The sequence below is a fragment of the Aulonocara stuartgranti genome, assembly GCF_965226115.1.
Source record: "Aulonocara stuartgranti genome assembly, chromosome: 23".
In the NCBI taxonomy this organism is placed as follows: domain Eukaryota; kingdom Metazoa; phylum Chordata; class Actinopteri; order Cichliformes; family Cichlidae; genus Aulonocara; species Aulonocara stuartgranti.
In genome coordinates this window covers 22,964,446-22,992,361 of record NC_138958.1, presented here as the reverse complement: position 1 = coordinate 22,992,361, position 27,916 = coordinate 22,964,446, and the positions used below count along the sequence as shown (strand labels likewise).

The 27,916-nt window shown below is 42.3% G+C and overlaps 1 protein-coding gene across 1 annotated transcript in view; it reads left to right on the top strand.

Moving 5' to 3' along the window:
- Positions 1-2,762: 2,762 nt before the first annotated feature.
- The window catches only part of tns1a (tensin 1a), a gene marked incomplete at its 3' end in the record, with an annotated part of 120,580 nt that continues 95,426 nt past the window's right edge, over positions 2,763-27,916 (top strand). The window contains exon 1 of the mRNA XM_082525346.1: positions 2,763-2,880. Within this exon, the coding sequence (XP_082381472.1) occupies positions 2,785-2,880 (96 nt within the window). The 5' untranslated portion in view covers positions 2,763-2,784. The remainder of the gene's footprint in view (positions 2,881-27,916) is intronic.

The window sequence follows — 27,916 nt, the reverse complement described above, 5'->3', positions numbered from 1 at the left end:
GGAATCAGATGTATAGTATTCTAAAATCAGGTCACAAATGTAACAAGAACAAATTAACGACAGAGTCAGGCAGTTAAACAGAAACAAGAAGCCATAAGAAAGAGTTGTGAGTGGCTCAGGAGGTAGAGTGGTTCATCTACCAACTGGAAGGTTGGTAGGATGATTCCTTGGGTTTCTCTAGTTTCTGGTGGTAGTAGGAAGTCCTTTGGGTGCTTAGTGAGAGAAGAAAAGAATATACCCCTTACACCCACGACATGCTGACAAAATTACAGAATGAAAGAAAACCTCAACTGCAGACTAAGAAGTCTTAACAGAAAATTCAAAACAACCCAACCAGACCCACAGACCAGGACAGGACAGTTTAATATGAACTGCTTGAATTTGTGATTATACGAATCTGTGCTTTTTTTCCACTTTATCGTGGTTGAATGCTACATTATAGCATGTATTTGCAGACTTGACTCCATTCAATTTTAAACTGATAGCAGACTGACATTGTCTTATTGCCATTTTATTGCCATCTTGATGCACCAAAGTTGCTTTGAAGACAGCGACTGACTGCTAGTGGGGGCAGACCTGGTCTGCATCTTCGAAGCATCCATTTCAAAGACAACAAGATAGTGAGTTCATTGCATGGGGTCACAGTGATTTTGGTCCTGCTGCAGTGTGCAAACACTGTTTTCCATGGTGTTTCTGTAACATCTGGGAAATATTGCCTTGCTCAAAAGCATCACTTCTTTTGACAGGATATTAATACATTTTATTAACTGTCATGTAGCTTTCTTTATTCAGTAATGCTGAGCATAAAGGCTTACTCTTTTAGATGCACTTCATAGCAAGACCCGACTCAAGATCGATTTCAATCAGTCAACTTTTATACTTATCTTTTATTGCCTGCACATTTGGATATCGCCAAGCAACTATTATTGCTATCCCCCCCCCCCTCCCCCTTCAAACATCCAAACATCTATACCCCACCCCTCAGTTTCAGCTAGCTTTGGTTGACAGAACAGCATCCTCTCTACACTTTATCTCCCTCGCTCATTGCTTTGATGTGTTGTGATTGCGTTTGTGTGGCAGTGGTGTGCTGGGTGGGAGGGGTCGGGGATTGGATGGGTTGTGGGGTTTGGGGGGGGGGGGGGGGGGGCAGCGTTCTGCAGTGAGAATGTGCTCCCACTGAAGCGTAGAGAGACTGCAGCAGAGTGAGCGAGCCTGTGCACCACCTGCAGTCGTGTGTGTGTGTGTGTGTGTGTGTGTGTGTGTGTGTGTGTGTGTACATATGAGAAAAGGGGGAGAGAAAAGGGAAATAATCACCCAAGACACAATGATTCAACACCCTTCTCCTCTCCTGTTCTCTCATCCTCCATCCTTTCTTCCTCCTCTCCTCCCTCCTTTGCTCCGTTCGACCCAGTTCTGCACACACACATGCACACACACACACACAAAACAATCATCACCCTGTGCCTGCTTTGTATCAGCCTTGCACCGTGACGGCTGCCGCGTGTCCCTTCATGTGTGTGTGTTTGTATATGCTGCGCACTCTCTGCTTTCCCTTTTTTTTATGTCATTCTCTTCCTTCCCCCGATGCCTCCCGTCCATCCATTTTGACTCCTCTGTTCACTCTCACGGTCCTTCCTGTCACTCCTCCACCTCTCGTAGCTATCACTAGTTGATGCGCACTTTCGTTCATACACGTGCACATTACCGCCTTCTCGGTCTCCTCACTGACTCTGGCGTCACCCCTGGAATATAAACACTGAATGAACACACTCAACAGAAAGCCTCTGTCTTATCGTTTTTTTTCCCTTTTTCTTCCCAGTCGTTTCTCCCTTTCTTCCTCCCCTCCTCACCTCCACCTCCTCCTCTTCCTCTTCACTCTTTTGCTCCCCTCCTCCCACTCTGACTGAGTAAGTGCTGCAGCATCGATGTATGTGTGAGAGAGCAGCACAGACCGAGAGAGGTGGACAAGTGTGTGTACGCGGTGTGTGAGTGCGAACCACCGGGGGATCCTGAGCCTGGAGGGGAGCCTTGTAATGAGAGAGGGGGGCTCTTCTGCCCGTGGATGTATGCACCACCAGGACAGTGTTATTCGCAGGCGAGCGTATGTGTGTGCGTGTGAGAGACAAGTGAGTGTGGGCATGCCAGCAGCAGCGGCAGTGCGCGTGTATGTGTAACAGTGTCGTCGATCAGCGTCGGGCTCTTCGCGTTTTGCAGCCGGCTGTGCTCATCACACTTTGAGGACTGACTCATCTAGACCCGGCTTTGGAAAGCAGGAGAACAGAGGAGGAGTGAGAGTGGAGGTAGTCGTGGGAAAGACGGATGGATGGGAAGACAGGGACTCAGTTTTAGGCTTTTGAATGCTGTGGATCCCTCTAGACCATCTGAGGGTCTAGTCATTTTTGGGACGCCAGTAGCCCCAGTTATCTACCCCACCACCGCTGCCGCCACCACCACTTCCCTTTCAAATTGGAATTGCAGACACACAGCCAGACAGGTTTCCCGAAAACTGCCAAAGACCACCACAGAAGGAAAACGAAATCTCCCCCACCCCTAAACTACATCTGACTTGAAGGAACATTTTCACTTCGCACCTGCTCAACGGACTAGGACGAGAAGGTTTCGTGACTCTTTGTGATCTTTTTCCTCCTTGATATCATTGTTCTTTTTTTTGTGGGAGGTGGGCATAGTTGGGGGTTACAAGATCCTATTCCAGAGCTCTGAGGGGTGGGGGGTGGGGGGCTAGAGCGATAAGAGGCTGGCAGACAAGACGGGACAGACGCAGGCATGGCTCGCCTCAACTGGTGCCTGGCTGCCGTCATCAGCTGGGGCAAGTTCCTCTTCGCCTGCTTCTTTCCTCTGCGGGGGGCCAAACGAAACAAGGTAAGGCTTCATACAGTGAGAGAGAGAGAGAGAGAGAGAGAGAGAAGGATGCTGGGAATGGGAGACTGAGGAGGAATTCAGTGGACTTAGAGGACAAATTCTGCACATGTAGTCTTTTGTGGCTTGCTTCGACCTTTCTTCTGCAAAGATTGGCAACAAGAGTGTGTCTGAAATCCTCACGCTGCATGAAATATTCACAAGAACAGGCCTTCCTAAGAATCGCCACGCTCAGCTGTAGCATGCACACAGCTGGCTTTGGTTAAACCATCAAATGACGTAGCTGTGAAAATGAGCTTTTGATGACCGATCGTGGACCGCGGGCCTTGGAAGACCGGTTGGTGTGCCTCTCTCTAAGTGCTGTTTCAAGGTCAGTGTTACATCTCCAAGAGATCTCCAGGCAGGTGCTCCAGATAATAATGGTGGCGACAGAGATGGAATCACGGGCATCAGGTTGTGAATTTGCCTCTAGAACCAAGCACTTGGACCTCAGGGTTGATACGGGTCACCTTGCTTTTACAGCAGCAGAATGGTAATGCACCATTATTCAGTGGGGGTGAAAAAGCTCCTGATACACCCCCCACCCCCAATTCATCTAATGCTATTGCTTGCCATCCTGGAAAGGAGATTGTACGCTTTCATCCATACGACATATTCCGATGGTCATGTGGAAGTTGGTGAATGAGATTGACCAAATGCACACTCAGTTTTATAAGCTGTAACTTCCTTTAGGACATAATCAATCATGTGTAACAACTCTCACATGTTTAAATAGCACTGTTTCCTCATGTCCACAGCCGCACACATGCGAAGACACCACACAAAATGCTTGGGGTGATCTTTTTTTTTAAGGTCATTTTCTTTCCCTGATACTTTTTTAAACTGCATAGCAGTTGTCCTAAGGCTAGAAACAAATCAGCGTAACACACCGCATCCTCAGCAGTAAAATTATATGTCTCCTAGCCAGAATGTTCCCATAAGGAGAAGACACCTTTTGGAATTTTCACATGCCCTCGCATCCTTCGTTTCAGTCATCGTCTTTGGCCGAACGTGCACTGTGAAAGCGTTTGATCACAGACACACATCTCAGTCAGAGGGTTTTGCAGCTCGAGCGCTGCAGTGCTGCGCTCCTGTGAGAACATTTAGAGCAGCAGTGGCGTTCCACAGTCTGGTGACGGTGGGGTTTTTTGGTCCTGGTGACACCGTAGATTGCTGCAGCCTCCCATCTCTTCAAGCCCCAACACGTTCCCACCAGCGCCAATACCAGAAACAACCCCCCACCCCCACACCTCACTGCCGCAGCTCCTTATCTCTACACCCGCGCTTACTCCCCCCCACCAACCCCACCACCACCACCACCGTCGCACTCTCTTGTATGTGTGCGTAAATGTGTGTGAAGCTTGCTAGCGCTTCTACAATGAATCCCCCAATTCATGAGGTTTATTCAGACGCAGTTTTTGCTCAGTCCTGGCAGCACCAGCTGTGTCTTCATTGTAGAGTAAAAAACTGAATGTCTCTCAATCTCAGATCCACTCCATAAATACAATCTATAAATCGGTGAATGAAGATTTTTTTTTTTTTGAATGACCCTAGCTTTTATTGGATGCAGTTCTTGTATCCGTACTGCAACAGGGGATAAATGCTTGTCATCAGGGATATGATTATGGATTCACTTTACATAATTAAACTATGTCATTCAAATCGTTTCAAGTAATTGAGCAATTAAGCAGAACTGTCTTCTGGACTCTGTAGCAGCGTCCTCTGTATAGACTTATTTCTAGAAACTTCTATCATTAATTGAAAAAGATGGGGAAGGTAGTTTTCACTTATTTTAAGAAAACAGGCTCCACAGCAACCAAATAAAGAAACAATTGAAGATATTGGGCTTTTTTGCATCCCTCATTGGTGAGCAGGTGTGACACAAGGAAGATGTAAGGAAGCTTTAAAGTCTCTGGGGTGGATTTGAATCATTCCTGCTGCAGCAGATATTTTGGGTGCATTTACAGTGTGAGCATGTACTACCTCTTCCTGCCCACCAACTAAGGACCATTATCTTAAAAAAATATGATTACATAATCAATGCATAAAAAATTACATAAATATTGTAGAACAAATCAGTGGCAACAGATATGAATTTAAGTCAGATATGACATGAAAGAAGGAGTTGGGTTGCAGAGTGGCTGGCAGAATCACAGCAACTGTGAGCAGGTGAAGCAGTGTGCCCTATGCCCCACTGGCAATAAGACAGCCAGTTGGGCATGTAGGAGGCTATAACCTAGGCTCACCTTGACATCTTGACAGGGCGTAACTTTGTTCAACATGTTTTACCTGGGAACACCTCCACCTTATCTGAACCTGTAGGCCATCTTGGACTTTTCTGAGCTGTGTTTGCATGTTCTCCTTCTTCCAGCTTGTGTTTCACACAGGTAATTTAGTCCAAGTGTGCTAAATTGGCTGTAGATGTGGATTCGGATTAGTCTTTCTTTTTTTGGTGACCTGTTCATCCAGTGTGAACTGGGCTAGGATCAAACCCCCTGCATCCCTGGTTGGATAAGCGGGTGGAAATCATATCACCAGTCTCTTAGCTATGTGTCCATTAGAGCTACAGTTTAACACCTTTACCAACTTTAGCACATAGAGCTTCTGTGATAGAGGTTTGTATTATCCCAGTGTTGTCTCATCTTCTGCAGTCAGCATTCACATTCAGTGAGTTGTTACTTCTGCTGCTGCCGCTCTGCCACTCCAGCTGCAGCACTAGAGCTGGTCATGTGACTGACTGGGAGGTGAAAGTGGAGAGGTATGGCTATGTGCGCCTTACCCCCGAGGGCTGATGTGAGGTTTTCAGTTTCCATGGTAACCCGGCTCACACGGTCGCCGTGGATTGGGGCTGGGTTACTACAGGAGATGCAGCTGGGGATACTGCGGGTTTGTGCGTTTGTGACTGTGAACGTACGATGAAAGAAAGACTCGGGAGAGTGAGGGAAGCTGTGCTGGTCGTATGTGTTACTATGTTTTGTGTTACGCAGCTCCCTCTCATTCACACATATATCCCTTTCTTTCTTTTTTCATTGACTAAACGATGTCTCACTTTCCTAATACCCCATCGTCTTTTCCTCTCTTCCTCCTTTTATTTTCTTTCTTTATGTCCTTCTCCAGTCTCCCATCTCCTTCCTCCTATTTCATCTAGCTATCTTTCTTTTTGCTGCCTCTTCCTTTCCTTCCGTATTCTAAGATTCATCCTTGCATTTTCCTTCCTGTTGATTCTTCTGTCATCTCCTTTTGTCCTCGTCTTCTCCGTCTTTTATTCTCGCCTCTGTTTACGCCTGTGTCCACTTGTATTTATCTCCTCCACCTTCTCCCCCTCCTGTCCTGTATATTTTATTTACTTCCCTTCGAATATGTTTAACTCAAGTCAGCCTGAGCTGTAAATTCACATCAGTCTGTCAGCTCTCTGGGCTCTGCCTCAGTAGGATATGCACAAAAACCTAATTCATTGCTTGTTGCATTTACCACATGCTCCTAAGTTCCACAGCAAACAAACAAAAAAAATGTTGGCCAGCCTTGGTGAACAGCGCACAGGTACCGCACCCAGGGAATTGCAGGCTTTTGCCCTGAATGGCTCTCTGTATTCTGGGGCATTCAACGTGATGGATGCTTTGTTATTCTAGCATTAAAGCTTTAATGTGATGGATTCTCCAGCGACAGAAGAAGAGACTCCAGAGGAGTGTGGAATTCATATCTTTGACTTTTTTCTCTCTCTCTTCTCTCCTTTCCCTTTTGAATTTTTTTTTTTGTCATCCGTTTGTTTACATTAGTGGAGCTAGTGATCAAATGTCACCATCATCAGTGAAAATACACATAAATCGGAGTTCCTACAACCTTTAAAAAGGTACAGTGGTACACTAATGCCTTTAGTGTAGTTTTTTAAAGGGAATTTTACTGTCCCATGGCCTAAATCTGCTTTTCCATGGGTGCAATTCAGTGGGAAACAATTTGTGTGTGCGCATGCTTGTGTGCTGCCTGCCCGTCTGCCTGTTTCAAAGAGCTCCGGCATGTTGCAGTGGGAATAAGGGAATAAGAACCTGACCTAACTGTGCAAAAATGTTGTACTGAGAAAATCCAGCACTCCCAGTAGCGGAGCCAAAATCAATGTGCTTCGCAGGTAGTAAAGTATCACTTAAATGGCTACTCTGGCTCCATCAGAGGAGAAAGGAACAACATGAGATGCATGTGTGAGCCCCAAAATTTAAGAAATGCTTTCTGGTGCTCTTATGAGTGTGTCTCAAGGTTGGTTGAAGGCCACTAGAGGCTGCTAGCAACCCAGTTTAGACCAGTCAGCTGGAGGGAAGTGGAAGTTGTCTTGTATCAAACGCAGACACTGAAATCAATTTTTAAAAAAGGAGTTCAGGACAGCCATAGAACACCCTGCAGTATTTCCCCCATGTGTCCTGTTTGCTGACATTATGTTAATAAAATACTTGCAAAGGCAGACCCACACATAAACCCACACACACACGGATTATGTGTCAGGTTAGCCTATGGATTGAGGTAACTGTTACAGTGTAAGTGATGGAGAGCAGCAGGGATCAATAGAGGGTGTTTTCTCAAAATGAATTGGCTCTTAGCCCTTTATGGATCTGACTGTGGAGTGATGTAATGCACCTCCACTGCTGATTTAATGTGGATCCAGTGCTGCGGTTTGCATACACATACATGTAGCAACCCCCTTGTCATGCGCTGTGCAATGTTTACATTCATGCAGATAGAAATGTGTGGCATAAGTGGGGGCGGTTGTAATGGGAAGATGGAAAGCCTGCACAATTTGTTAGATATGTAGTATTTAAACAACCAAAGTACTTCCACCAAAATTTGCTATTCAAATTTTGTGTTTATGGGGGGCAGCCAATCCGAGTAAAGTGGTGCTCAAAGGCGGGGTAAATGAAGCAACAAACATTAGTTTCAGATAGAAATTCATTGAGGGACCAGGGCCTAGCATGTTCGAAAAGTTTTCATAGGATGTACACTTCCACTGTAAGAAAATGGAGCTAATTCCCTATAACAAGCAAATTGTCACAACAACAATGACGATATGTATATATATATATTTGTATGAGCAAGTATGTGCTCGAAACTCTGTATGGATACTTGGGGCTAAATGCCAAGGTCACAGTCATGTAAAGCACACCACCACTGGACCCTAGAGCAGCGGAGACTTGTTCTCTGGAGTGACAAATCACACTTCTCTATCTACAGGAGTCTGGGTTTGGCAGTTGCCAGGACAACGGTAGTTGTCAGACGAACTCTTAATGCTTTAGCATGCCAAGATTTTTTGGACACTTTCATGCTTCTAACTTTGTGGAAACAGTTTGGGGATTGTCCCTTCCTTGACTGGCCTGAACAAAGTTCTGACCTCAACACGACAGAACACCTTTGGGATGAATTAGAGCGGAGACTGTAGGCCAAGCCTTCTCGTCCAACATCAGTGCTTGACCACCCAAAAGCACTTCTGGAAGAATGGGCAGAAATCCCCATAAACACTCCTAAACCTGCGGAAAGCCTTCCCCAAAGAGTTGAACCTGTTATGGCTGCAAAGGGTGATCTGACTTCATGGGATGTCACTCAAGTTTATATGTGTGTGAAGGCAAACTAGTGAATACTTTTGGTATGCTACACCAGGTCAACTAGACTGGCAATTTTAGGACCTTATTACAAGGATATATTAAATTATATATATTTAAGAAAAATCACTGCATTGAAAAGTCTCTTTTAAATACGGTACTATTAAACACTTTTATTGGAATACATGTTAAAAATAGACAAGAACAGACAAGACGAGAAGGGTCTTAAGGGGAAGTGAATTTCTGGTGTCATACTAGTTTGGGCATCGCTCCCTTAGCTGCATTAATTATGACCATTTGTGGGTTTTTTTTCAATGTTTCTTCCATAACTGAACCCAGCTTTGTGGGGAAAATTGCTAGCCTAGCACTTTTGGGGCATCGGAACGAGGCTTAATACTAATTTTGCCACATGTTAACTATTGGGAGCATATGTGCACCTCGGCTCCTGAAGGACGTACGCATGAGGTTGCGTGTGCAGCGACAGAAGCGGGTACCTGCTTTTTTTTTTTTTCCATGTAAGCTGTTTGCCTGGCCTCCCTCAGCTGTGTCATGACAGCCGGTGAGTCCTGCAGTTATTTTGGAGTAGAGAGCGAGAGGATCTGGAAACAGGAAAGGGGGTTGCCGATGAAAAATTGAAGTGACATTAGCGCAGACATGAGCGAGCATGATTGCAGAAGAAGAGAGGTGGAGGGGGAAGAGAGGTGAGGTATGCCATGTAAGGAAGCTGAAGGAGGGTGGAGGGTGGTCAATGAATAGAGTGTATATGTGTGTGGAGAGGAGGGAAAGGAGGGGTTAACAAGGATCATTTGAGGAGAAGGGAGTTTTGGAAGGGAGAGGGAAAAAAATGAAGACTCACCTCCCCCTTTGCTCCACGGAATAACGTTACCACACTTCAAGAAGGCAGGAGTGAGTGAGAAGGAGCAGGGATAGAAGCAAGAGAGGGAGGGAGCTCACATGAGAGAGACAGACTTAAGGCCATCAGAGTGAGAAAAACGAGAGCAGGGTTTGCTTCCCCGCCCTCGGTGCACCTCGCACTTCTGGCATGGATTTATGCGGCCTGTGTGGAACTGCCGGGAATTTCTGGGAATACTGTGGATTTCAGCTGTGAGGCTGGGGAGCCCCCTCGAGTGGCATCTTTTTCGCAGGATGCCCTCCGTGTCTCTGCCGATGCCCTCTGCTCTGGCAGGGAGGGCCAGGACCTGGGTTTGCCTCTCCTGCATGTTTTGGGTAAGAGATTGGAGAAGGGCATGCGTGCAGGTCTCAGGCGTCAATCTTTCTGTAAGCAACAAAAGAGATGTGATATTTGGCAGAGGTGGTTCCAAACGTGAAGTTTTACTTATCTTTTTTTTTTTTTAACATGCTCTGTGACCTTTCTAGATGTTGTCATGTGGGTGGTTGTGTTTACATGTGGTGGGTGAAGGTGTGGACAGTTCAGCTCAGCTGCTTCCTCTGTTTTACGTGTTTAACATAGCTGGAAGTTGGAAGGTGACTGCTCCAAAATTTAAAGGTCTAATGGCCCTTTAATCCACCCTGAATGTTAGATCCCTCCTCTAGCGTCTTTTATATTTTTTGGTTACTAAAGGTCAAGCTCATCCCATCGGATAGCTGCACGGCAGTCAAACCCACAGCAGTCCGCTTTATGCTGTGATGCATTCAGGGATAATCTAGTTGACTGCTCAGTGGCGACTTACATCGCCATGTTCTTGCGCCGAGTCCACGCGGCCTCGGCATTAGAGCTATTTCTGGGTTCTCCTGTATAATTTAATCTGCTGCTGCTCACTTCTTCTCCTATCATGGACTGACTGAGTGTGTCAGGAACCAGGGGCAGAAACCAAAATACCAACAAAACAGAAAAGAAATTAAGCAAAAGTTGGGCAGGCCAATCCCTGATGTGGGGAAACATTAGAAACAAGAATTTCTCTCTTGCATAGTTGCATAAAATCAGATTAGATTCAAACAGTTCTTCCTAAACATGTGAAATGTGGCGTTTTTGAAATGACAGCTTTTCCATGTTGATATATTGACACATCAGATGCTTAAGCTTTTTACAAACCTAGCTGCAGCACCACCTTTATTGGAGAAGGAGATGAATTTCTTGCTTTTTGGGGGTGTTTGTGTAATGTATACACACTGCTCAATGATTGCACCCAAGTGTTAAATGAGGCATCTGCCCTACTTTTCTGTAGCTTGCAGCAGAGCAGAGAGCCATTTAGATGCAAGGGGAAAGAGGCAGAGCGGAGGAAAAGCTCCCACACACTCAAAGTGAGGCATTGAGTTGTCCAGATGCAAAGCTTCCAATTCCAATATTATCACATCCACAAAAGGAGACGAGGGCTGAAAAGGGAAGGAGAAGGAAACGGAGATGAATGTCGTGAGGCGTGACGTTAGCAGAGGGAGGAAAGAGGAGTAACGAGCAGAAGCTGAGTGACGTGCAAGAAGCAGGTTCTAAGAAAGCTCCTCAAATACACGCTATTAATAATTTATCAGCCCCACTCACACAGGGAGAATATTAGATTTGACATCCTGACAGAAACAGCCACAAATGCGGGCTAGTTCCTATAGGACTGGCCAAACACTTCTGTGAGCTCATTACTGCTCCACAATATGCTAAGGAACCCTGCTAAGAATAACAACAACTGTTATTTGACACAGCAGCCGGCGGTATATTTTTCAACAAATTTGCAGAAGAATTTCCTGCCCGTGTTTATCAGAGTGCAACCAGGGTGCCCCAGGGTTTATGGACAAGCTACTTTGCACTGTTGCACATTGGACTGTAGACCGCCACTCTCTGCTTCATCCTTTGTCTTTGCTAACACTTACAGTGTCTTTACTAAGCAACATCTTGGTATTGCTTTTTCATAGTGTAGTCACTTTGGAGCCAAAGACCAGTGGTTCCAAACCTTTTCATACAATACACCCAATCAGAAAGACTAAAAAACCCTTTCTTAATAACATCTTACTTACTTTTACCTGGAGCTGAACAACTTTCAACTTATTATGTATGAATTATACTCACTTATCAACTAAAAGCTTACCTTTTCATCCACTCACCCACTACTTGTAACTACTGTAACATTTAACAGCGATTAATGTCATTACACCTAGTGGCCCATTTGAGCCATTATGTTTGTTCTTGCTAAACTGGAAGTAGCTACGGTGCTGTCATCCATTGCTTTGTGAAGTCCTGTTTTGAAGATGACCATTTTGACTGTAGCCATCTTGGTGTGTTGATGAAAGACGTAATGAGAGGGATGAAGCTGACAGTATAACTGCCTCCTTGGTGAAAGACAAAATTACCAAACAATGACATGATGAATAATTCAGTAGCACTCTAAATTAGTGACTGAGCTCATAAATACATGTAAGGAAAGTAATTAGAGAGATCAAGTTTATTAAGGACTTTCGTGTCATAGACTTTCATAGAGGTTTTTCATGTGAAGTCAACTGCACATTGCTCAAGAGTTGCCCTCCAACCTAATGTGATACAACCACCAGTTGTGAAGCAAAGACGACTATTCCCAGACTGGTTGGTGAGAGTTCCTGAAGGTTCCTACCTGTTGCCAAGTGAAATCAGTCTCACATAGGGTGGTGCACCTAAAGCCTCCTCCTATGTCACAAATCAGAATTGAACAATGTTCATCGTCGAAGTAAAATCTGTTCCTCACTGGTATAGCTAGGGATGGGTATTGATAAGATTTTCATGATTCCGATTCCATTTTCGATTCTGTTTGACGATTCGATTCTTTATCGATTCTTTATCGATTCTTTATCGATTCTTTTTTAAAAAAAAGGAGAACACTAAGGTCGATTAGCTTAGAACTTTGATCTTCTCTTTGAACAAGATAGAAATTTAGGAGTAACATGGCCTTACAAACCCAACAGTGAGATCTTAAGAGATCCACAGCCTATGGCTCTTCAATGGGGTGTCACAGGGTCCCCGGGGAAAAAAATTGTAAATGTAAAATAATAAAATAAATATTCTTCTGTAGCAATAACAAAGTATAACACACAAGAATATCCAGTAATGTCCCTGCCTACAATTAAACACATTCACTTACCGAAAATCGAGGGCATCTGCTGTGGCAAATGGGTGCAAACCTTTTACCACAACCTTAGTCACTGCTCGGTGACATTCGTCTATCCTGGCCTGAAAGGAGACGCTACCGGTAGACTGCAGTGAGAACTGGCAGCATCTGAGCCAGACTGTCTCTCTCATCATGGTCACCTAAATGCACAGTGATGGCAGGTTTTGTAATAAGGCAGATCACGCTAACATAATATGCACTGTTAGTTAATGCACTGCCGCATTAACGGGAGAGGACGTGCAAACGTTACCGCTGCTGCTGGGTTGAGATTCACGAGTGGAACTAAAAACACGACATTAGTTTAAGGTCATCGTGTGTTTTGTGAGCAAATGCTTTTGCATATTCGTAGTGTTTCCTCCCTTAAATGAAATATCTACTTTGCAAGTATTGCAAGTTGCCGTTCTCGTAAAGTATAACCAAACTTTTGAGCGTTTGAGCCGCTTAGGCACCGTGTTTCCTGCCAGGTAAATGACGCTCCGCAACGTGGTGACGTCATTCGGGGCGACTGGAATCGATAAGGGAATCGTTTGCAAAAATGGCAAACAATTCCAAGGAATTGAAACAATGGGAACCGGTTCTCAACAAGAACCGGGTTTCGATACCCATCCCTAGGTATAGCTGACATGTTTTGAAAGCCACAACTTTTACTTTGAAGACTAATGATGGTCCCTGTTTCTGGTTTGTGTCACATTTTTCAAAGTTTCACTACTATGGACAACCACAGCAATCTACTAGCCAACAAAGAAATCACGTAGAGATATTTGCCAACCAGTCAGGGAATACACATTTTTCCAAAGCAATGAGTGGTTGTCAGGGAGTAACAAAGTGGTCTGTAGGCCTGTGGGCCTTATTCACTTTACCCTGCATCGTTGCCACCATGATTGTCACGCTAGTGGTGGACAGGTTGAAGGTGGCTAGCGGTCATGCAATTAGCTGTAACTATTAACTCCCCAAAGTTTTGGGGACTGATTATGTCTCTCTGTTTGTACCTGATCGTATTTTTTGCACAGTGATGCAAATGGTAGCCACCTCCACGTGTTTTTCCGCTGCACATTCAAAGTGTAAGTTTTGCGGTCCTCTAGTGGGCCGTACAAAAATATTGAGGGTTGTAAAAAAAAAAAAAATGCTTTAAAATATTTACAATACAAGCACAGTATCAGAAAGAAGATATTATTTATATATTGTGTATTGTGTTTTTTCTTTTTCATATTTTCATTTCTTTCTTTCGTTTTTTTGTTGACTGCTACTAAAAATTGTGATTGCAAATTTTACAGAGTACTTTGTAACACATCACATAGCAAACCTTCCATGATTTAAGCACTGCTCAGTTTCATTCTGTGTTGTAGTCCAGTACATGGCAGCTGATACACTATAAGGAAAGATGTATGGTAGATCCATCATGCCTCCAGTTGTCTAACAGAGTCCTTTATTGACTGAACAGAATCCCCAGTGAGCTCTGAAAATCAATCCGGCTTTGATTGGACCGTTACTGCCTGCCACGCCTCTGTGTGTGTCACCTCTGTATTGTGTGTGTGTGTGTGTATGTGTGTGGCCTGGTTGTAATAACAGTGTGTCTACTATCCCTGCTTAGTAATTAACATGTGTTGAGTGAGGAGATTCTTGAGAGATTAATCTCTTTCAGCGTCTGTATGTGTGGTATCTAATTCCCCACAGCATAATGTTTAGCCCTTTTATATATACAAGTCCAGAAAAAAACAGGTCAAGCTTGAATAAGGTTTTTAGTCAGACAACAATCTAATAGTTTAAGATTTTTGAAAAAGAGCAACAATGCATTGTGTCTATTGTATAATAAAGACTGTTTCATTGATTATATGAGAATGAAAACTATTACAGTAAACATGAAATACTTTAATAAACCATCAAAAACCATCCTAACAATCCGCTTAATTAAACATAAGTTTGTATGCAGCCATCTCGGCTGGGGCAGCATAAGCCAGAGTTCTCCAACTGTTGATACCAAACCTGGATGGGTGGGTTGCATCAAGAAAGGCATCCAGGGAAAAAAAATCTGTCCCTAATGAAACATTCCAATCATCAAGAGAGTCCTGGATTAAGTAAAACCATCTGGCTAACAGGAAGCCAGTGAAAACTGTGCTACCTTGGCTGAAGACATTTGACCTTTGAAAGTGCTGAGGGAGAAATATGGGGAATGTCAACGGGAGCTTCAGTTTGTCTTTGTGGATCTAGAGAAAACATATTATAGGGTGGCAAAAGAGGAACTGTGGTACTGCATGAGGAAGTTGGGATTGTCAGAGAAGTAAGTGAGGGTGGTGAAGGACATGTATGAGGACAGTGAGAAAGTGGTGAGCTCTGTGGTAGGAGTAACAGATAGATTAATGGGGTTACATCAGGGATCGGCTCTGAGCCCTTATTGTTTGCAGTGATGTTGGACGGGTTGACCAATGAGGTCAGGCAGGAGTCTCGTTGGACTGTGATGTTTGCAGACGACATTGTGATCTGTAGTGAGAGTAGGAAACAGGCGGAAGAGAGCCTGGAAAGGTGGAGCTTTGCACTGCAGAGAAGAAGAATAAAAGACAGTACAATATGTGGAAATGAGAGGGAGACAGGTCTAACAAGGAGCAGAGGTAGTTAAGGTAGATGAGTTTAATATCGATGATCAACCATTCAATGAAACAGACAGAGAGTTGAAGAAGAGAGTGAAGCAGAGATAGGGTGGACTTGCCCTCCTTGAGGAACCAAGACATGCAGAGGGTTGGTGTGGCAAAGGAAGCTCCAAGGGTTAGGATGAGATGGAGGCAGATAATCTACTCCTAAAGAGAGCAGCTAAAAGATGAAGAATTGTCCTATTTAAAGGGCTTTTCTGTGACTTCATCACCTGCTGTATTATTTGAAGTCATTTCCAAACTCCATTGCTTAAGATCAATGAAAACGTTCCACATGGTTGTGATATTTGCTGTTTTGATGTCGATACCCACCTCCAAATGACATGAAACTGCACTCAGACCTAGTTTTGGTTTAACAGTCTCCAAAGGGACCCCATGTCCTGTTCAGCTGCCACACGGGCTGACTGTCCTCAGCCAGAAATCCCTCCAACCAACTCTCATCGGAGTTTTCTCCATGCTCTCGTTTTCTAACCAGTGCATTTCCACTTGTGTGCGTCTGTGTATGTATATATGCATCGAGGCGTGCGATACTGTATCTTCAAGACTCAGACTGTCCTCAGAGAGTGTAGCTGTCACTCTGGCTAAACAATTCTCTGTGTATCTGTGACCAGGTGATTTATATCCAATGTGACTGGTTGCCTTCCTCCAGGCCCTTGGGCTATCACCAGCTAGCCCTTGACCCAGCTTCAGCACACTTCCCCTGGGTACTGTGCACTACTCTGCCCCCGCTTCTCATCCCTGAGTCTGAATGTCTGCCTGTAAAGTTTAATGGATTCTGGCTGGGATGTTGCAGATCAGTATGTGGATCATTCAAACATCAAAAAGTGTTAAAGGTTATAGGTGGCCATTTGGGAATAAAGATGTAGAAATAGATGAATTAATAAAAGTACTGTATGACAAAAAAGACAGCAAATCAAGCGTGTCTTCCATGTAGCATTTTCATGATGAGTCAGTAGTGAAAACCAGCAAATCCAATGAATTAAATATTTCATAATTAAATAAAAAGAATATCCTAATTCTTTTTTTAAAATAATTGGTTAAAGTGGTCGATATAACATTAGCTAATCATTGCTGCATCGATTGTGAACATCTGGATGGATACCAGTGTTTTCCTACAAAACTATACTAAAACTTTCTTCCTTTGTGAGGGAAACAAAGAAATCTTTAATCTAAAACTAATCTAAAAAATAAGTGACCCACCTTAAACCAGAGTCATGATAAACAATATATATGCGTTTTTTTTTCCTGAGTGGTTTCATCACGTTTACTGTCTAAGGACAGCAAGCTGTGCAGAACTGATGTAACACAGCTACCATATCCACATGGTTAAATGCTGTTTCACTCGCTGGGCCCACGTCCTCATTTGAGGTTTGACAGTGTTTTAGTAGATAAAGGTGAATGGCTTGGAGATGAATTGAGCTGCAGTTTGGGGAAGGCCTCAAAGGGGACTGGCGGCGGCTCCCAAGCCTAGCAGATCCCCGTGTACTAAATAGAAGTGAAGAAGTTAAAGAATTGAAAAGGGGAGGGAGGGTGGGCCACGTAATCTGGGGGATAATATATAGATGAGAACCGGAAGGAGTGTGTTTGGAGGCGTGGTCCTGCTTCTGAAATTCAGGTACTTTATTTCCAATTCACTTGCTAATATTCAACATCCAAAAGCAATATGTGATTAACATATATTGATTCTGTAGATGTTAAAAATAAATCAATAAAAAGTAATAATAAAGATGCAAATTCCCCATCACCCCACATTCCAACATTCTCTAAGTGAATCAAGTAATATCCCCAACACCATTACACCACCAACAACAATATGAATTGCTGATCCAAGGGATTTATCCATGCTTTCATGCTGCTAACACCAAATTCTGACACTACCAGCTGACGGTTGCAGAAATAATTGAGATTAATTAGACCAGGTGATGATTTCTCAATGTTCTGTTGTCCAATTTTGGTAAGCCAATAACTCAGATTCCTGTTCTTGGCTGACAGGAGTGGCACCCAGTGTGGTCTTCTGCTGCCTATCTGCTTCAAGGACTATTGTGTTGTGCATTCAGAGATGCTCTTCTGCATACCTATATGAGTGAATGTTTGGATAACTGTTACCTTCCTATCAGCTCGAAGCAGTCTGTGCATTCTCTCTTTTTTGAGTTGCTACTGTAGACATTGGTGTTTACGGGCAGTTGAACAGGTATACCTGATGAAGTTGGTGATGGGTATACACGACAAACAAAATCAGCAAACACTCACATTTGCTGAGATGAAAATAATATATGTATTTTTTTGATATAACTGCAACAGTCAATAGCTTAAACTGCTAAAGCTACTGCTAGTTGACTAATAAATTAATCAGACATTAATAGCATCTATAAGTAGTAGAAGTAGCAGAAAGCTGCAAATTGAAGGTATATGAAAGAGAGCATCTTCAATAACATGCACAAAGTTGTAATGCGCATTTCCACATTTACATTTCAAAGCTGCATCCTTGTTGTGTTCTTGTCCTGTACTCGCTATGATTACGTGTTTGTTTGCTTTTTAATCCCCAGAGATGGACTCAAAGAGAGGAGAGCTCATTAGCAAACATGGATTCTAAGTTCATTAGCAGCTGACTAATGATTATAAGCAGCTGAGACTTCATGATCACAGCCCAATGATCTTTGTGTCTCTCAGTCTGCCCCTTGTATTGATTGTATCGCGAGCTCGTGGAAACAGTATTCGCCCACAGGTTCACGCACAGATATACATGTTTCTAGGCTGCACACACATAAGCAGTGAGGAGAACGGAGACACATACCCACACACACACACAAGTGTTCCTCAACTTGCTGATGCTTGATGTTGGGATATACTACAATCTGGCAACTGGCCCACAGTGTCAGTGAGTCCGCTGGGGTTGTTGGCTTCAGCAGTATAAATAAAATATCTTGAACTCCTGTCTTTTGTGTGTTCTTTTACATTGATTCATATGCCCACAGTGTATAGAGGTAGACAGGAAAGGATATATTTTGTCTGGTTTTGTTCTTAAAGTGTTGTTTGAGTAAACTATGTCTGTAGATTGTAACAGTCTCTGATTATGGGCACTTCTTTCCTGGCAATCACTAATGTAGCCATAATCACAGTGAAGAAGGCCCCTTGGGGGTTATAACCAGAATAATGACTATCCTGATAAGGCATTTCACGCTCCCTTCTGTTATTTACTATAAAAGGAAATGTTCATAAATGTTGGGGCACGGCACAACATCAAACTGACAAGGATCATTTTGGGAAACCTTAGTTTTGTGCTGCCTAAAGCTGGTGAAAGAAGCAGAGCGAAGCTTCTTGAGGACTGATGATAGCCAAAGTGCTAATTTCAGCTGTTTGATATGCCATCTGTGTGTCTGAGATTGCAGTTTCAGAGAGAGTTCGAGAGCGGAGGCTGGCAGCAGGAGCAGAGTTTACAGTGAGGTGATGCAGAGTTTAAATGTGAACAAAGTCTGACGCTGACAGAAATATTCAAAAGGATTCATGGCTCACCAAAGTTGGACAAAAGGAAATTGGAAAAATCTTGCCTGGTTTGAGGAGGTTCGATTTCTGATTGATATCAGACATCAGATAGTAGGGTCTGAATTCGGAACAAACAACATGAAATCATGTTTCCATCCTGGCTTGTGTCAGCGGCTCAGCCTGGTGGTGTAATGGTGTGAGAGATATTTCCTTGGCACATTTTGGGCTCCTTAGTTCCAACTGAGCATTGTTTATGACCTTTATGGCCAGGATAATACAGTGTACCATCTTCTGATGGGTGCTTCCAACAGAATAACCATGTCTCAAAACTCAAATCATCTCAAACTGGTTACTTGAACTTGAAGATGTTTTCACTGTTCTCAAATGCCCTTCACCAGATCTCAGTCCAACAGAACACCTTTGGGACGTGGAGGAACAGGAGGTTCACATCATGGATGTACAACTGCGAAATCTACAGCAACTGCATGATGCTGTCATGTGAATATGGAGCAAAATCTCTAAGGAGTGTTTCCATCCCCTTGTCAAATCTAAGCTATGAAGAATTACACTAATAATTACACAAAAGGTGCTGTTTAGCTGAGTCTTAGGAAATAGGAATTTGACTCATACTATGGCCTAAAACTCACAATATCTCACCTGGTACTCTGATGATGGTGACAACTGTGGTTTGCGTCTGTATGATTGGAAAAAAACTGACTAGTTAACATTACATAAAGATCTTAGGTTGGGTTAAAATACACAATTTTATGTTAGAAAGCCGCAAGTACTACCTGTTCTACACACAACAACACCTGAATGTATTTTACATGCAAAAACTCAAGTAATACTTTAGTACCGGTATTTGACTTGCGTAGTGTACTTAAGTACTTAAGTCACATGTTACATGCAGCAGAGTACAAGTATATTTAAAGTATGAAAGCATCAGATAAACAAACGTAAGACTCTGAATTCCGTGAAAATGATCACAAATAGCGTATAGAAGTGTTTCCTGCTCTTCACTCAGATTCTGGTAAAGACATCAGCTTCAGTAAAGAGTTATTGAACAATCCATTGCACCACCATAGCTTTCATGTGTTTAGGAAAACTTTTTTCCTACAATAAGTAATTGCTCAAACCATGTAAATGCTGTCACAGACTCTTATATACAAACATTACAAATGTCATCCTGGTTCTGTAGTTTCTTTTTATGTTTCTCCGTCTTGTTTGCTCCCGCTCTATGTCTCACAAAGGCGCCCATTGTTCCTGACCGAATTTCAATTTGGTTGAAATTGAAAGCAGGTGTGGCTCTGCTTTTTCATCTTGTGGGGGGTGCTGGGCTTTTCTATTTCTGTGGGCCTGTTCCTCATGCTCGTTTCATTGAATCATTGACTGGTTGGTAACCCCCCTCCCCCCACAGTTGTTTTTTTTTTTTTTTTTTTTTTTTACATATTGAGTCATTTGCTCCATCTGTCCGACTCATCTATCAGCCAGGTAGTCACTCATTCGGAAAATCATGTCTCATTTCTCTCACATGGCATTGCTGATAAGCATTCTGCACATTTTGTTAAATATGATGCAGAAAACCCCTAACCTTTGGGTAAAAATGTCTCCAGCTAGTAACTTTAATTTCTAAATGATTGTATTTACTTCACTATTGTCTCTTGGAGATGTTTATTGCGCATAGGGGGACACTTGCTGAAAAATTAATTAGCTCCAGGATTTGTGTCAAATTACGTCATTATCCAGGATAATACTGCACATCTTTGTTCCTTCCTCCAACCATTCTTTCAATTCATGCAGAAAGACTTTCCTCTGACTGTGCTATAAGTGGAACCATATGTGGAGGTCTGCATGAATATGGGAATGAAGCTGGATGTGGGGACATTTATGTTCCTATATATATGTGTGTGTGTGTGTGTGAGAGAGAGATTCCAGATTTGAACATCCGGGATTTATGCGAAAAGGGTGCCTTCTGAGCTGCCAGATGTAGCAGCTCAAAAGGCACCTTGCATAAACAGGATGTGTCGACTACAAACACGTACCCTTACACTGAGGCTTTCTTCTCTTGACAAATATTGGTATAAATATGTGTAGGCTCTCTGTAAAGGGCTTCTTGAGTTTGGTGCCATACTTTATTCAGACAGAACTGGTGACCATAGATGGGCTATAGATGGCCATATGTTTCATTTTCTTATATCATAATAAATAATAATAAAAACATAGCCAGAAAAACAGGTTCAATATATCTTGATGTAAGAAAGATATAGTAAGATTTAAGCTACGTACCCAACAAAAATATTACCTATGCCCCAGTTGTGTTTCAGCACACGTTAGTAATTTTTTAGTAAATGTAATATGAGAGCTTCCATTTTATTAGGTTTTAAAATGTAGTCTCTTGATAATGTAAATGTAGCATATTCACAGCATTGTTTTTCTTACACTTTTACATTAATATTATATAACGAAGGAAAATTATTTCTATGCTTCTTAACAGATTTTGTAGCTACAAGCTAGCTAAATGTATCAAGGCTAAAATATAGTTTTTAGCATAAACAGCCTTAACATTTTAACTTAATATAGTATTCAAATTAACTAACCTTTAATTACGTTTTGGTTATTTAAAAAACTGTAGTGTCAGTATGGCCTATATACAAAATATGGACAAAGCCACTGTGACATTAGCAATTTGATGCATGGTCTACCTTTTTGAAGCTTTGAGTTTGGCATTTTGGCCAAACTTCGTTTTTAGTAGCAAGAAGTGAGAAAAGGCTGGAATGTTAAGTCATGAGCTAATGCTAAAGTAGCCTGTTGATCCAGGGATCCAAACTGTTCAGAAGGCTCTAAATGGTGCCAACACCTCAAATTGCTAAGCAGCCACAGATTTATGTAGCTAATGGCTGTTAACTTGTTAGCAAATGATTTATATTTTCTGCAAATGATGCAAAGCAATATTAGCAGTCAGCTGGTTTGTCTATCTGCCAATTACTTTCTTTTAGCTTTGTATTTGGCTTAGTTCATAGAAGTTTTTCTTTTTTTTTTCCTGGGCAGATGCAGTAAAGCAAAAAAAAAAGTTTTCACATAACTCAAAACAGTGCTGTAAAAAAAACTATGTACACCTATACTGCCTCCATAGGAATTAAGAGAATCAGTAGTAGTCATCTGCTGGTAATCAAATGTGCTTGTTTCCTGATTATTAGCAAGTGAGATAAATATCCTGATAAATTCAGAATTTCTTGCAGCTCGCAGGTCTGGGGCAATGACACAACACAAAGGAAAGACATCAGCAATTATCTTATTATAGAGAGTCATAAGACTATTTTCAAATAATCTGCGGTCCACCATTCTGCAATGAGAAAGTGCAAAACATTCAGTAAATCTTCTAATCTGCACATCTTCCCGGAACAAATTCAAGGTGCAATCAACATGTTATATCTCAAATTCTCAAAATTAGAAAAACAACAAAAAGATATGGCTTATTTGGAAGGATTTCCTCTATTTCTCTCTAAAAGGTATTTTTTAGAATGACTTAGGTCATTGTGGTTTTGTGGTTTGTTTAGCTGCATCTAAACAAACCACAAAACCTCTAGAACAATGTCCTTTGGACAGACCAGACCAAACAAAGCATATGAACACAAACACCGCATACCGACCATCAGCACGGTGGTGGAGGGGTGATGATTTGGTCTATAGTCACTGCGTCAACTATGACCTCCTTTATATACCAACTTAAGCCTGGGCACACTGGTTCATGCGATAAGATGATCACTTCAGCAAATCTGTCACAGAATGGCTGAAAATGAAAACAGTCAAGGTGCTGCAATGTTCTAGTCAAAGTCCAGAACTCAGCCTAACTGAAATGCTGGACATTAAGTGAGCTCTGCATAAATTAATTCAAACCTCAATAAACTGAAGTAACGGTGCATAGAAGAGTGGGCTAAATTTCCTCCACAATGATCTGAGAGACTGATAATGTCATACAGAAAACAATAACTTCAGGTTATTGCTGCTAAAGGTGGTTCCTCACAATACTTTAATATACTCTTCAAGTCCTGCCACGTGTGGGTATCCATGTGAATCACTGTGAATATAAAAGCAAGATGCTTTCTCGAAATACACGAAGCAGTCATCCAAGATACAAACGATACAAATGTGTCTATCACCAACAGTCCAGCATGTGCATATATGTGGATTGATATAAATGACTTTTATGCGTGTTTTCCAGGACTAGTTCATGTTCATGTATAATTTCTGATCAGAAGGACAGAACGATGCCTTTGAGAAAGTCGTCCCCCCTCTCCTCCTTCCACATCTTTGCTCTAAGTGGGGTCGCGGTCGAGGTGGCGTAGTGATGCTTTTCATTAGCTAAGTGCAACTGGGGGAGAAGAGCACACAGCCTTGATTTACTGGGCCTCCTGTCTATATGCCAGGACACACATACTCAGAGAAACCCCTCCTCTCCTCTTTCAGCCTGTCCACTCTGTCCCATTATTCCCTCTATTTTTTCTCCAGATCCATCCATTTCCCTTACCTTGAGCCTCTCTTTTTCTGTCTCGGTTTCTCTGTCTCTCCACATAACTTCCTTTTCCATTTTCTCTCTCAAGCCTGTCGTGGGAGTCTCCTTCTAGCACGACACAGAGGACAGCTTTCTTTCTCTTTTACATTGCTGTCCTCTGCTGTGTGCTAAAAATGTCAAAATGCATTTTTTTAGGGTCATCACAATACCACTGAAAGTAACATCAGCTTTCCATAATGCTGAAAAGAAGGCATTTTGCTTGGGTTCATGTTGTATTCATGAAAAAGCATGATTCAAGTTGGATTTTTTTTTCAACTTGAATCAACTTGAGGTCAGATCACCTCGTGGTTTGTAAAAGGATGTAGACAATGTAAATGCTCTGGTAAACCTTAATGTTTTTATATGCTGGTGCTGTCAGGTTTCAGGAGAGATTACCAACATCCTGAACGTTAATTTCTTGGCGAAACTTTAGCTTCACAGGAAGCAAGTTGTTTCATACCATATGATACAGTCTGTCATGGAAGATTAAGAAACTGATGGCATTCATTACTGAAGCAGCTTTTTGATTACATGCCTAAGTGTGAGCTTGAGATATATTTTTCATTCCTAGAAAAGAAAAAAAGAAAAAAAGAAACTCAGAGAGTCGTTTCATTTGTAAACGCATGATCTCTTTGCTCATTACTAGCCATTTCAGCTTCTGAGGCCCTTCCCCTCTTTCTTCTCTCTTTTTTAAAAAAAAAAGTTGAATCCCAGATGCTACATGGCAGAAATCCAAGTGCCATTTGCACTTCTGTTGTCTCGATATTCACAGTGGGCCCGTGCGCCAGGCTGTGCATTCATGTTTATACGTGTGTGTGTGTGTGTGTGTGTGTGTGTGTGTGTGTGTGTGTGTGTGTGTGTGTGTGTGTGTGTGTGTGTGTGTGTAAACTTGTGGTTGTATGTTTTTTCTCCCCCAGCCCATCTATCATTGTTTGACAGGACATGTTGACCCCAGTTGCTGTGGCAGCCAGGTAACCATGGCACCTGACTGTGACACAGCTGGTTACGTCTGATTGGTTTAGCCGCCGGCTTTCTGCCAGTTCATCTTTAACATCGAGACTTTGGAGCCTTTAAAGGCTATTTATAAGCTCAGCGAGTCCCACGCTGCAAAAAATGCCAGTCTTAAGCAGGTGTTTGCTCTCATGTTTAATCTGAATGTCTTTCAGATCCATCCATCCATCCATTCGCTTCCGCTTATCCTCTTCAGGGTCGCGGGGGGTGCTGGAGTCCAGCTGTCATAGGGCGAGAGGCGGGGTGCACCCTGGACAGGTCACCAGTCTGTCTCAGGGCTAACACATAGAGACAGACAACCATTCACACTCACATTCACACCATGGGCAATTTAGGCTACGTCCAGACTAGCCCGGATAGATTTCAAAATGGCGTTTTCGTCTGAAAACGCTCCGCATCCACACTAGCGTTTTCAGTCTTTTTCACAGAGTTGCGCGTCCACATTGAAACGGCCGAAAACGCTTACGTTCCAGTCCTGCACATGCGCAAAAGCGAATGAGGATTACATAATTTGAAGAAAAGCTATCTGGAGCATGTACAAACTGATATTAAGTGTAATATGAAATGTTACTGTAAAACTGTTAACTAGCTAATGTTACTACAATTGCTAGCCACTGTAAAAAATTGTCTTGATTTACAGAAGCACTAAAAGGTTTCTTGAATTGCCACCAAAATGGCTTCAAAAGTAAGTCACTCGCCATAGACTGCTGTTGTCATGTTTCGGCCGTGTGGCAGGCAGGATGAGGACCCAAATTGCAAACTCACACACACGGGGGATAAACTCAAAATGCAGCTTTAATGCTGATAAGTGATAAACAATAACGATGATACAAAAAGCAATACAAAACTACACTAAACTGGGAAAAGCTAAAGTAACATATACTGGAAGACACGGGGAGAACCACACACGGCATGAGGGAGAACGCGACGCCGAACAGAGGAAGACGCAGACAGAAATACACAGAGGGTTAACGAGGAAAGTGGGAACACACGGGGAACACAGGTGACACAGATAACCATAACGAGACACTGACGGGAGACGGGCAGAGTCAAACAGGAAGTACAGAGGTTCAGACAGGAGGAGAGAGAGCACGGGGAAAAACACAGACATAACGGGCTGGGGAAACATGGAACAACCACAAAGGGAGACGAGGGCTCATAAATACAGAGAGGGCACACAGGGGGGAGAGAGAGCACGGGGAAAACTTAGACATAACGGGCAGGGGAAACATGGAATAAAACATAAGGAGAGACGAAGGCTCACAGATACACAGAGGGGCACACAGGGGGTGAGAGTCACAAAGGGAACGCACATAAGGAACACCACAACAGGGCAACTCAGAAAACATGGTCTAAATAAGGAACGAAATACAAAAATACATGGAAACTAAGAATACTGGGCCAACACGGCCCAGGACCATGACAGCTGTGTTAACATGTCTAGCTCTATAGCAGAAATAAATGTTTATGCTACAGCATGCTACAAAACCAGTTTCTGTCTCTATAACTTAAAGGCTATTTTATAAAAACTTATGTAATTTTTAATATAAAAACCTACTCATTTTAACTTTATTAAGACTGAACTTACACTATACAACATAAGAGGTGAAGCTTTGAGAGATGAGTAGGTATAGCCACTCTCTGTTAGATAGCGCCTTAGCTAATTTGTTTCAGTGGGCTGTGATTGGGGTGTTGGTGCTTTTTGGAACATTTTCAATGCAAAATATGTGGCTCGCTGTATGGTTAGCAGTAAGAAGACCATAGAAAAAGGGTGAGCTTTGAGTTTTGGTGAGTGACATTCAATCATTTAGGTTTTTTTTGCATGTTACTTAGCAACAACCCATTGACTATGTTATGTCCAACTATGGGCTATGCATGTTGAAAACGAAAACCAGAAAGTTTCTAGGACCAAATATTACCAGAGGTGGGACCAAGTCATTGTTTTGCAAGTCTCAAGTAAGTCTCAAGTCTTTATCCTCAAGTCTCAAGTCAAGTCTCAAGTAATGTCAGGCAAGTCAGAGTCGAGTCTCAAGTCACTGGTGTAAAAGTCCGAGTCAAGTCACAAGCCTGAAACTTTGAATTTCAAGTCCTTTCGAGTCTTTAAAAAAAAAACAACGAAAAAATAATGTTGCAGTTATATGCTAAATGTAAATATTAGACCATGTAATTTTAAAATCTGTGTTTTTCTCAACACATGACAAAATAGTGAACTTAGAAAATATACACAAATTGTGAAATTGCACCTCTATAAAATGCAGCTCAATTAAACCTAGCTCCAAGAATAATTTTCACCGACAGTTCTGAGATAAGCTGCATGTTATTCTTGGATGCGGTTGTAGGACCAGCTTTAAAATCGCATGACAAAAATATCATACACATTAAAAAGAACTGCATCACCAACGTAGCCTGGACAACATTTGCTAGTTAGATGAAGTCAGCTATCTCATCTTAGCATATTTATATGCATATTTATAATTATACGCTTCTTGGAGTGAGTGCATACACTCATGAAGTTTAGTAACTTCAGGTCACTGCAACAAGCCCAGGTACAGTTTACCGACGGATGGGTACAGGACCTTGAAATGCACCGTGTAGAAAGTAAAGACCATCGTACGTATCATAAGTTTACCAGTCTCACAAATCGTCGTCATAAATACACATTCATTAACCGTTTATTAATAGGACCTTTGAGCTCAACGGTAATTAATTAGTAGTGGAAATAATTTCTGGTAGCATCACAGAAATGTAGCAGTGACAACAATATTGTATGCTGTAATCGTACTGGGCAATTAGTGATACAAAAAACCTGTTTTATCCTGTGAATAAAAGCATATGTTTTTGTCAATGTACCATAATAACAGAAGCGAAACGCAATATTGTGTCAGGACAATTCACTATTTATGCACAATAAATAAAGGAGCATAGTGCGACAATTTCTGTTCAGCGCCAGACTTGCTTGTAACCTATATCACCAATTATGTTATGAAAATGACGTATTAACTACTAAAAAACACTGACCTTCGTGTAAATGCTTGGAGCAGACTAACCTGTGAGCTGGAGTGTTCTGGGATGTTATATTTGATCTTTGAATGGCTGCAATCCAGGCCACCCGTCGCCTCTTTGTTACTTCGGAAACATGGCTTGAACAATTTCTCTTCAACGACGTAATCCGATAACAACCGATCTCTTTACCCGTCGGCTTCCCGTGGCTGTCATGCGACCGGCTATTGCAGTTAATCATACAACGGCTTCTTGACATTTTTGTGTTTCTTTTTATCGCTGTATAACTGATTTTAATTGAAAGCCTGCGTGCGCTAGTACCGCTTGCCACGAGTTCCCAGAATCCTTTGCGGTTCTACCCGTGAATGACGTCACATTTTCAATCTCTATATAATATGCATGTTAGATTTTATATTTGGGGTAAAATATCAAGTCTTTTCAAGTAAACCGGTTCAAGTCCAATTCAAGTCCCAAGTCATTGGTGTAAAAGTCCAAGTCAAGTCACAAGTCTTAGAACATTTTTTCAAGTCAAGTCTAAAGTCATAAAATTAATGACTCGAGTCTGACTCGAGTCCAAGTCATGTGACTCGAGTCCACACCTCTGAATATTACATCCACTACCTATAGATAATACCAATTCATATG